This window comes from Ctenocephalides felis, unplaced genomic scaffold, assembly GCF_003426905.1.
Source record: "Ctenocephalides felis isolate EL2017-DRISC unplaced genomic scaffold, ASM342690v1 CF-g0.4_SCAFFOLD_00845, whole genome shotgun sequence".
In the NCBI taxonomy this organism is placed as follows: Eukaryota; Metazoa; Arthropoda; class Insecta; order Siphonaptera; family Pulicidae; genus Ctenocephalides; species Ctenocephalides felis.
The window spans coordinates 87,695,893-87,708,662 of record NW_020536999.1 but is presented as its reverse complement, the minus strand read 5'-3'; the positions used below and the strand labels follow the sequence as shown (position 1 = coordinate 87,708,662).

Here is a 12,770-nt window from a genome sequence, read left to right as displayed (position 1 = left end):
TTATTAAATGGAAGGAAATTCATGCTTAATGATAAAATTCTAGCTAAGGGGTAGTTTAGGTTTGGCTTTGTCCCACGACAAGTTTGTGAGTAGCGATAGTTGCATTTTGATATTACAAAAAATATTATTATCTGCGTTGTTTAATGACCGTAAAAATAATTACATGCAGATTGACAGGAACTGTCAAATGGAAGGAAATATATATTTGCTAATCAAGAGATTTATTTAGAGGAATAAAGCACCATTAACGCGCACCCCTTATTGCATTTGACTTTTCTGATAGAGATGTGAATAAGTTTACTCTAAAATGTGTTATTGTAGATGCCATAAAAAAACTATTAAGTACTTGTATATTACTATTAATAATTTTCTTCATTTTATGTTAATGATGATAATGACATTTTGTTCAACATTTAAATAAACATTAACACTAATCGTAGAAAATATTAACAGAAACAAAAGAGTAACTTAATTGTTAATTAGCATTATTCGAAAAAATATAAACTGAGTTACTTGAGAAGATTATCGTATGCATTAATTTTACAAATGATTTTTAAATATATATATTTTTTGCTTTTTATATGAATATAATTATTTTTCTCGCTTTAGTTTCTAGAAATTTTGTTGCTTTTGCGAATAATGAAAGAGATCCGATAGCTTCTCAATTTTTTGCGATTAAGATCGAATTATGAGATGTGTTTAAATTATTTATCTTAATCTAATTGTAATTATAAGTAATCTTTGCTCTAGAAATATAAATAAATATACCAATACATATTAGTACGGGAGCCAGCAACGTTTTCGAGCAAGCATTTTAGTCAGGCTGGTTTTTTGGTATGTGGTCCTTGGTGCTCTCTCGGTTAGGGTAAGGGCCGTCTGGCAGCTGGAAGTTGTTGCGTTAATTAGTGCGCAGCCAATTTGTACAGCGCGATTTCAAAATTTTGAAAGCATTTTAGTCAGCCCAATTTTCGTTTTTTTGACTTCGAATAGGTTCACCAGACTCAAATTTTTTGTTGCCAGACATTTTAAGCGCTGCTAAATATGTGCCAGACGCCAATTTATTTATTAATTTTTTAAAAATTCAAATCATTTTAGTCCGTCAGAAATTTTAGTATTATGTTCGTTAAGGGTAAAAACGCGTAAAATTAATTTGCCAGACGTTTCTGCGGTTGTTAAGCATGTCTGGCAACGAAAAAAGTCTGGCAATATGATACTAGTAGACAGAGTGAGACAATCGCTAAATACATTGGCGCGAATGAAACAAAAAACTATTAAACTCGTAAGAGCGCTATACGTTTACTAGGCAGAAAACCATAAGAAAAATCAAGTAACTACATTAGACAGATGTGTTTGTTATAAACTTCTCTGCAAAATTGTGTTTATACCATTTTTCTTTAGAATCACCGTTTCTTACAAATTGCCATCTGGAAAGTTAAAAAATTCATATTTCTCATAATATGCAGCCTTTATAAATACATCATCGAAGGTGAATTATGAGTGAAAAATAAAAATCCATTGATTTGTTTTAGATAGATTAGTTTAACGAGTCTTTTGATATATCACATTGTAGTATTATTGTCCCACTGTGGGAGGTTCGCATACCTGATTGTTTTGAAGGAATTAATCGAAATAATTATGTATAAATGAATGCGAGGCGTGTCATAACATCCAAAGTGCTTAAACAGTTATCATATTAAGCCATAAGATGAATAAATCTGTATAATAGACGTTTTTATTCGTTGTTAAAAAAAACGATATTCCCAATTAAAATCTTGATTTAAGAGACCTAGGTCGAATGACTATCATTATATAGTGATACATATTGATCTAAAATGAACCCATTTGAATTTTTGAATTATTAAATACACTTCGATTTTTAAAAAACAGTGCTCAATTTACAGCTAAAAGCTGAAAGAAAAAAGGGCGGAGAATGTTTGCTGTACAATATATATTGTATATATTATATATATACTGGAATTTTAAGATTCTATTCTTGGGGTAGCTCGAACTGGTAAGGTAGCAAAACTAGTATTATCAGTATTAAGTATAGGTATGTGTTACAATTAATTGCTGCTAAAGCCATGTAATATGTACATGTACCAATAATATTACATGTATTATGTAAAATGAAGTCATTCGACTCAGTTAACTTAGTGATAAAAAAAAATTGCGTACAGCAAAATGATTATTGTCAATTCTCATTGCAAAACTTAAAATATATGATATTCTTAGGAAATTGACGATGTTACTTAACCACTGTCGAGTCAAACTTTTCAAAATATTAACAGCAATATTTTAGAATCATTAACATATTTTTTACAGCTAGTAAAATTAAAAAATTGACTAATATGATGCAATTTCTTTGTCTTTTCTAATTAGGTCTTTATTTAACTTTATTTTATTTGTTTTATGAAAATGTTATTGAAATTGCACTATCTTTAAATAGCGCTCTTACGAGTATAATAGTTTTTTTGTTTCATTCGCGCCAATGTATTTAGCGATTGTCTCACTCTGTCTACTAGTATCATATTGCCAGACTTTTTTCGTTGCCAGACATGCTTAACAACCGCAGAAACGTCTGGCAATTTAATTTTATGTTTCTTGACATATGGAACGTTAACAATTAATTAAAAAATGCTCATGATAATTCAAGAAAGAATTAAATATTTATTATTTTTTTCTTCATACTCTTTTTTTAATTTATTTTTTAAATAGTGTTGCCATGCGTGAATGCGTTTTGGTTTAAAATTCAAAAACAAAAACAATTTATTTAATTTATTTAAAGTTCAAGTAGTAACTTCAAGTTCAAGTAAAAAATATTGATTTGATTTAAGTTTATAAAAATATAATGTTGATCTTAATTTAAAATTTTTAACTTCTGGTTCAAATAGTGTTGCCATACGTGAGTTTTTAAATTTAAATTGTATTAAGAGAAATTACAGGTGACTTATAGTTTGCTATTGGACTTTCTCATGCCCTATATAAACTATGGCAACACTTAAATAAAAGAGCGAAGTTGCAAAAATACAGAATTACCAACATAAGAAAATTATTTCTTGAAAATCACTTAGTTCACTTCATTTGTTTAATTAATAGTTAATTATTAATTTTAAAACAATCTTGTTTTTTTTTCTTAAAGATTTAAATAATTGTTACTTAAAAGTGTTTTAAGTTAAAAATTTAATCTAATAGTGACAAACATGTTCTGTTTTGAAATAATTAATGTTATTAATAAACTATTATAAATAGTTGTGAAATTATAAATTAAAGTTAACTAATTAATAAAGTGTTGATTTGAATAATAAAATACTTTCTTAAGGGTATGTACTTATTCTATATCTTATTAACAATGAAAAATATTAAATAAAGTGAATGAATAAATAAATAATGCAATATAAATTGTAAATGATATATTTAAATATAATTATTAATCTGTTCAATATGAACTTCTTCTATATCCTCTTAAAAATAATAAATATTACATAAAATAAATAAATAAATTACGCATATAAATTATAAATGATGTATTAATATGCAATTATAATTTTTATTCAATACTCCATCTATTTTCTCTTATTGAAACAGAAAAATTTAAAACATGTTTTTGTTGTACTTCTAAATTATTTTCCAAATAAAATGTTTTGATAATTCATTATAGACTTGAAGTTTGTATATGAAAATCTTACGTGTGCGCGTACCCTTATTACAGCTCCATATAAGTTCTAAAAATAAGGGTAGAGATACACTTTAGATTTTTGTCGGTCAAGCAGTTTGCAAAAAGTATCTCCTGGATGTAAAAGAAATTGTAAAAAAATTATATAAATCTTTTATAACACTTTATTGTTACTTATTTATTAACTTCGCTTAGGGTAAATTGTAGTAATCGCAAACATATTGAAAATGAAAATTTTTATATAAATTTACTTAATGAAGTTAAAAAATCCCAAAATATTTCAAAATATAAAAAAACTCAGTTTTGTTTCAGAAATGTCTTTTTTCAAAAGTTCCATAAAGTTACAAAATTCTCAAAAATCTATTTTTTTTTTAAAAAATTCTCTTTAAAATTTTTGAAGATTTCAAAAATCTTTTTGAAAAACAAATTGGTGCCGGAAGTTTCAGCAATTTTCCTTAAGGCACGATGCTATACACCACTAGTTATTATATATTTATTTATGTAATTTTTTTTATATCCGATTTCGACAATATGAAATTTCTCTAATTCCAGAAGCCGGTCCCATTAGTTTTTTTTTCTTGTTTTTTTTCGACCGACCGGTCGAATCGGGTTCGTCAAACGGAATTTACATAACTTTTTAGCAGCTTTTTCTTTATTAATACGTTTAGTTAGTTATTTTAGTGACGTTAGAGAAAGGTTCCATACCGTTAGTTAATTTCTGGATAAATGAAATATTTTAGAAGATGTACTATAAATTATATATTGTGTGAATAGATTTATTTTAAGACATGATAAAAATCCGTATAGTATCTACGAGTCGTTTTTATTTACACTTTTTGCTAAATTTTTAAAAGTCTATGTAAGTTTATGCGAATCTATTCATATTTTAATACACTTTTTCATTTATGTTTAGACTTATTGTTGGAATGAGACATTTTACACATTTTTGTACGTATTTTTACACTCTTTTACTCGTGTTAACACTGTGTTACACATTGAAACACATTTGTCATCCCATAGGATAAGTTGATTTAAATTTTGTTTAAAAATTTTCTTTGCGGAAAGTTCCAGCAATTTGCCTCAAGGCACGATGCATACTCCTCTAGTGTCTGATTATTATTTACACTTTTTGCTAAATTTTTAAAAGTCTATGTAAGTTTATACGAATTTATGCATATTTTCATTCATTTTTTTATTTATATTTAGACTTATTGTTAGAATGAGGCATTTTACACATTTTTGTACGTATTTTTACGCTCTTTTTCTCATGTTAACGCAGTTTTACACATTCATACACATTTTTACTTCCCGGTAAGTTATTGTAATCGCAAAAAATCGAAAATGAAAATTTTTGCATAGCTTTATATTTCAGAGGTTTCTGAACATTTTGGCATTGCTTACAATTCGAAAAAATGAATGTGTGTGTTTGTGTGTGTGTGTGTGGATACAATTGTTCGTCGACGTTCTCGGGAGTACAGCTTAACCGATTTCAATGGATGTTAAATCAATCGATTCCTATTGATGGGGATTAGTGCTAATATTTGGCAAAAGTTGGTCCTGTCGTTTCGAAGATACGAAGCAAAGAGTGGAGAAAATAGAAATCGGCTTTTTGAGAGATCGGAGTATCCGATTTGAATGATCTAAAAAACATTCAATTAGTAATGATTGGGAGATGTTGTTATTAGTTTTTGGCAAAGGTAGGCCCAGCTATTTTGGAGATACAGAGCTAAATGTAAAAAAATGGCAGTTTTTGAGAGAACTAAGAGTCCGATTTAAATGATTCAAAGAACTTTTTGCTTGTTTTAACAAAATAATTGCTTTTGGAAAAAAAATTTTTGTTTCAATTTTTCTTCTAAAGTTTTTGTATAATATATCGAAAATAATTTAGATTTTATTTTTAATTCTGACTAAAGTTCTAATATATTTTAAACAAATAATTTCAACTTTGCAATTCAGTTTATATAATTCTTATAAATATTAGACAATGTTACAATATTTATAATAATCTATTTGAAAACATTCAGTATTCCTCGAACATTTCGTTACGGTACGGCAAGTTCCAGCAATTTGCTTTAAGGCACGATGCCATACACCTCACTAGTTTACATTCATATTTATTTATCTTTATATATTTTTATATACTTTTAAATATTTCTACACGTTTTACACATTTATACATATTGATAAAAAATTTAAAAAGTGTTTGAATGTATTAAAATGCGTATATTAAAAAGTTTCAGAACTTATAAAAGTGCGTAATTTTTTTTATGAATTTATTATAATATATATCAAATTATTTATTAATTATGTATTGTTTGTGCGCATCGGGAAATATTTGTACACTGGGGAAATGGGAGAGGAGGACAATTCTTGATAAAAATAAATTGTTTTTGAAAGTAAGATTCAAGTTAAAAAATCTAAACTAAAATTATGTCAAAGCGCGAAATGAGAAATTATTTAATTACTAAAATGGCTATACAAAAATAGGGGTTGGTGATAAAGAAGTAACAATTTAGGGTTGTTTTTATTTTTAATGCCACATTATTTGAAAATAAAAACAAAAAAATCGCTTAAAAATTTAAAAATAAAATTTAAAAAAACTTGAGGGTGAACAAGACCTACTGTATACGAATATAAAATTTGATAAAAATCGGTTAAGCCGTTTCGAAGGAGTATTGGAGCGAACATTGTGACATGGAAATATCATATATTGTATTGTATATAAATGTGAATAAATATTTAAAAGTATGTATGAACATTCGTTAATGTATGAAAAAAAAATAGAATTGTGCATTAATAATTAAAAATATGTTAAAAACTATTATTGAAAAATGCATAAAGATGTTAAAATGCGTAAAAATGTATAAATAATCGTTATATTTCATTAATAATTATTAACTTCCCGTAGGGCAAGTTATAGTAATCGCAAAAAAAATCGAAAATGAAAATTTTTATATATCTTTACGTTTCAAAGGTTTCTGAATATTTTGGCATACCTTAAAAAAAATGGATGTATGTGTGTGTGTGTGTGCGGATATAAATTTTCGTCAAAAAAACGGTAACACGGGTTTTAAGAGAACGGAGCGTCCGATTTTAAAAATTCAAAAAATATTTTACTTGTAATAACAAGATCTGATCAAATTATCATGAAGGCAGGTCTAGCGGTTTCGTAGATCGAGTAAAAAAAGTAAAAAAAAATGCCATTTGGCGGTCAAAAATGATCATTAGACATATGCACATCAAATTATTAGATATTTTATAGAGATTTTAATAATAAGTATAAATTTTGTTTACATTTCTATGGGTTCCGTACCAATGTTCACCCATGTTAAACGGCGACGCGGCGCTTACGCGCTTCGATATTTAGTCTCTATGCAGTAAAAGCAGTACGATTGCTTTGAAAAAAAGTTCAGAATTTTCAAAATATTTCAAAATAAATTTTTCTTCAAAAAGTCTTTTTTTGTTCAAAAAACAGTAAATTTTTATCAAAAATGTGTAGTTTCTCAAAAATCTAATTTTTTCAGAGTAAATTATTTTCAAAAATGTTAATCTTTTAAAAAAAAAATGCTACGGGAAGTTCCAGCAATTTGTCTTAATGAACATAATATTAAAATTACAGACGAACTAAAATGATTTGAAATTTAAAAAAAATTAATGAATAAATTGGCGTCTTGCACATATTTGCAGCGCCCAAAATGTCTGGCAACAAAAATGTGAATCTGGATAACTTATTCAAGTTATCAAATCAAATATCAAGTCAAAAAATGAAAATTGGACTGACTAAAATGCTATAAACTAGTATCATATTGCCAGACATTTTTGCTTGCCAGACATGGTTAACAACCGCAGAAACGTCTGGCAAATTAATTTTACGCGTTTATACCCTTAACGAACATAATACTAAAATTTCAGACGGACTAAAATGATTTGAATTTTTAAAAAATTAATAAATAAATTGGCGTCTGGCACATATTTAGCAGCGCTTAAAATGTCTGGCAACAAAAAATTTGAGTCTGGTAAACCTATTCGAAGTCAAAAAAACGAAAATTGGGCTGACTAAAATGCTTTCAAAATTTTGAAATCGCGCTGTACAAATTGGCTGCGCACTAATTAACGCAACCACTTCCAGCTGCCAGACGGCCCTTACCCTAACCGAGAGAGCACCAAGGACCACATACCAAAAAACCAGCCTGACTAAAATGCTTGTTTTGAAAACGTTGCTGGCTCCTATACAATATATATATATATATATATATATATATATATATATATAAGTGTGTGTATATACATTTCTATTTATTTTGTGTTTAGCTTATAAGGATTAATCTTTTGTAACCATGTGTGTAAAATACTATTGTTAAAAATAAATGCTTTTTAAAATTCAATTTCTTTTTTTTTAATTTTGAATTCAAACGGTCTATAAAATTGGTGCACTTCTTTTTTGTACGCACCCGTTCTACGGTCGACGCGCGCGCACCGAGGGAGAGCAGCTCGAACTAACCCCGGCAAGTTGACAGTTAACGTGGCAAAGAAATATTGCCCGAGAGAGCGATCTATATACTCTTCTTTTATCTATAAATATATAATATAATATATCTATATATTATAGTAAAACAATAAACGATAAAATTCTATATGAATAAATTTATATAAAGTGAAAAAAAATTATATCGAAAACCAATATTTTTAAAACTTCCATAAGCTCATAATTATTTAATTAAAACTAACTAATTTAGTTTAAAATCAAACTAAAATCAACTTTTGTGTACGAATCCATCACATTTATTTAACCTTTCCCTATCCATCACATTTATTTAACCTTTTATTCCTTATCGATAAAATATTGCAATTATCGATATTTTTGCTTCTATAAAAAGAAGGGTAAATAAAATATAAAGTGAAGAAAAATTATATCGAAAACCATTGTGTTTAAAACTATCATAAACTCTTATTTACTCACTTAAAACTTTTTAATTTAGTTTAAATTCAAACTAAATCAATTTTTCTATACGAATCCATCACATTTATATAACCTTCGCAAATCCATGACATTTAATTAACCTTATATCCCTTATTGATAAATTATGTCAATTATCGATATTTTTTTCTTTATAAAACGTCAGACATACGTCACGAGTCACTCAGTGTCATTCTAGGTTATTAAAATTAATTTAAACAAAAATGAACAATTATATATTAAATTTATTATTATTATTTATATTTATCAATTGTATTAAAACACAAGATATTTTAGGATGTGGCGGTTTTATAAAAAGTCACATAAATATGGATTTTTCCAAAGTTGAAATAAAATTGTAAGTTTTTGTAAATGAGTTGCATTATTTGATAAGTGTGTAAATGTGAATGTGTGTGTGTGGTAATTGTAAATTAAATTATTAGTTTTTTTTTTTTTGTTGATATTTTTGAAGTGAAAGTGGTTTATAGTTTAGTTTTGAGGTTTGGTTAAGTTTTGGTTGTGGAAGCTTGTTTCAAAGAAAAATTGACTCTCTGTCAATACTTTGTTTGCAAAACCAAAAGAAGAAAGTTTTTCTAGAAAACCTTTCTAATTCGAGTTTGGCTTACTCAAAACTGTAGTTTTACAAGTAAAGTACAAACTCAAGTAAAAACAATCCTAATTGTTGATACAAAACTTTTCAAAGTCGCCTTTGATTTATTCATTTTTACAATTAAAATACAAATTCAGGGAAAAAATGTTCAAATCTTTATGTAAGTCTTTTGAGTCAAAGCCTACTCAGTTCAAAACTGTAGTTTTACGAATAAAATGCAAAGTCAGTGGAAAAATGTTCCAAACCTACCTACAAAACTTTTCGAAGAAGGTTTTTTGGCTTACTCAAAACTGTAGTTCTACGAGTAAAATACAAAGGCAGTGAAAATATGTTCAAAATCTTTGTACAAATCTTTTCTATGACAAGTTTGACTTACTCAAAACAGTAGCTTTGCAATTAAAATACAAACTCGAGGAAAAATAGTCCCAATTGTTTATACATAACTTTTCTAAGTTAAGATTGACTTACTCAAAACTGTAATTTAACAATTAAAATGCAAACCCGAAGAAAAATAGTACCAATTGTTTCTACAAAACTTTTCTAAGTCGATATTGACTTACTCCAAACTGTAGTTTTACAATTCAAATACAAACTCGAGGAAAAATAGTCCCAATTGTTCATACAGAAACTTTTCTAAGTTTATATTGACTTACTCAAAACTGTAGTTTTACAATTAAAATACAAACTCGAAGAAAAATAGTACCAATTGTTCATACAGAAACTTTTCTATGTTGATTTACACAAAACTGCAGTTTTACAATTAAAATACAAACTTGAGGATAAATAGTTCCATTTGTTCATATAAAACTTTTCTAAGTTGATATTGACTTACTCAAAACTGTAGTTTTACAAATAAAATACAAACTCAAGAAAAAATGGTCCTAATTGTTTATACAAAACTTTTCTGCATTGATATTTACTTACTCAACACTGTAGTTTTACAATTAAAATACAAACTCAGGGAAAAAATGTTGTAAATTTTTCTAAAAAACTTCTAATTCTTTTCAAAACTGTAGTTCGAAAAAAATGTTCCAAATCTTCCTACAAATCTTTTTTCCGACAAGATTGACTTATTCAAACTGTAGTTTTACAATTCAAATACAAACTCAAAGGAAAAATTTTCTAAATATTTCTAGAAAACTTTTCTAATTCAAGTTTGACTCATTCAAAACTGTAGTTCAAAAAAAAATGTTCCAAATCTTCCTACAAATCTTTTCTACAACAAGATTGACTTATTCAAACTGTAGTTTTACAATTCAAATACAAACTCAGAGGAAAAAGTTTCTAAATCTTTCTAGAAAACTTCTAATTCAAGTTTGACTTATTCAAAACTATAGTTCGAAAAAAATGTTCCAAATGTTCCTACAAATTTTTCTGCGACAAGATTGATTATTCAAATTGTAATTTTACAATTAAAATACAAACTCAGAGAAAAAATGTTCTAAATTTTTCTAGAAAACTTTTCTATTCAAGTTTGACTTATTCAAAACTGTAGTTCGAGAAAAAATGTTCCAAAACTTTCTACAAATCTTTTCTACGACTAGTTTGACTTATTCAAACTGTAGTTTTACAAATAAAATACAAACTCAGGGAAAAAATGCTCTAAATCTTTCTAGAAAACTTTTCTAATTCAAGTTTGACTTATTCAAAACTGTAGTTCGAGAAAAAATGTTCCAAATCTTTCTAGAAATCTTTTCTACTACAAGTTTGACTTATTCAAACTGTAGTTTTACAATTAAAATACAAAGTCAGAGAAAAAATGTTCTAAATCTTTCTAGAAAACTTTTCTAATTCCGAGCATTTTGATTATTGTTGGCATTGTAAATCAAAATGTAAGATTTGTGATTGATGTGTTATTTTAATTAACCATGCAGTATCTTTATTTTATTAATTTCTCGAAAGATGAGTTTATTTTTCATCAGAAAATCCTATTTGCTAAATTTTAAGTTTGTCACCTAAACGGGAAAAAAAATGTGTATATGACAAATGTTGACCTTTATAAATTTGACCCATTTAAAAAAAAATTAAAAACCGCATAAATTGCATTGATTAGATTAGAGTCTCTAAACAAACATCCTAAAATATTATAGGCTTGCGAAAAGGTGGTTTAACCTTTTCCACTCGCGAAATCCAGAATTAAAATGTATTTTACCGCCGGAGCGGCATCCGAGTGGAAAGGGTTAATTCTAAAAATCTTTTGAAATTAGAAATAATGATCCGCGTTTTTAGGATGAGACCATCTATGTCTTATAATCTGAATCCTTGTTCATGAAAGTTCATGCAACTTTCCTTAAGGCAAAATGCGACCTAATTACATCTAATTTAGTTTACCTGTGTATCTTGTAATTCTTTCCACTAATTCTGGATCAGGTGTAACAAACAATTCAGTTACACAATTTTGACTTTGCTTAGATTTATTTATCTGGTACAACTACATCTTCTTAAAGGATCATCAGGATTTTGTTCAATCCAATTCATAAACCATTCATTAATCTTTCCTTTTCCCAGATTTACGAAACAAGGCAGCCTCCGCGAGAAAACAGACTGTGCCCCCAACGGCTACTACTTCCTCCCTTTGTACGACCGTGGAGAATATGTCCTGAAAATCTATCCACCACCAGGATGGAGCTTCGAACCCAATCAAGTAGCTCTGAATGTTGATGGAAAGACTGATCTGTGTTCTTCTGGAAAGGATATAAATTTTGTGTTCAAAGGATTTGGGATAACTGGTCAAGTTGAGATTTTGGGGCAGACCAAAGGACCTGAGGGTGTCAAGTTGGAACTGTTGATGGAAGGAAGTCAGGAGAAGAGGGAGACTGTGACGAATGATGTTGGGAGCTTTTATTTCACGCCTGTGTTTCCTGGGAAATATGTTGTTAGAGCAACTCATCCTAGGTAGGAAATAGTAAATAATAATGGGTACTGCCAAGGTAATACTGCCAATGGGCAAGGAACTCCAAATGAATTAAGGGAACAAGTGGTGTGAAAGTTTTTTCCCATTTCCATTTTACACTGCAGTGCCTGAGATGGGCTTATTTTCAATTGCAAACATATATTTTTAAGTGAAAATCGGCATCGCGCCGACCGATGTCAAATTGCCAGAGCGGGATTCGAACCCGCGAACCTATTCACATCAGTCCGCGCGTTAGCAACCTCGGCTACGACAATCTTGTGTAATATTACAAACTAATTCACCAACTTCTCAAAGGAGAAGTTCATGTTTTTGCCAGAAAATTCAATTGGCTAGTTTTGTTTTCTAAATCAATCTGAATCACTTGACACAGAAATTGGTGAAAAGCATGTGTCTGAGCAAAGTTCGGCAACGTCAAAGTTTTAAATTTTTTTTTTCACCGATTTTAAAAATTCAAAGGTCATTCGATGAAATTCGATAAGGGCTCGCGTTGATAGTTTTGTGAGACGATCGGTGTTTGAGCAGTTTCTTCCAAATTTGAAGAAAAGTGCAAAAATCTTCGTTTTTAAACATTCAAAATTAATTCGTTCGTTTCTGCAACCGTAGAACTTTTTTGATA

General features: G+C 28.2%; 1 protein-coding gene across 1 annotated transcript in view; it reads left to right on the top strand.

The window, feature by feature from the left end:
- The window catches only part of LOC113391332 (nodal modulator 1-like), a 30,722-nt gene that overhangs the window by 6,231 nt on the left and 11,721 nt on the right, over positions 1-12,770 (top strand). The window contains exons 2-3 of the mRNA XM_026627277.1: positions 8,919-8,988; positions 11,749-12,135. Of these exons, the coding sequence (XP_026483062.1) occupies positions 8,919-8,988; positions 11,749-12,135 (457 nt within the window). The remainder of the gene's footprint in view (positions 1-8,918; positions 8,989-11,748; positions 12,136-12,770) is intronic.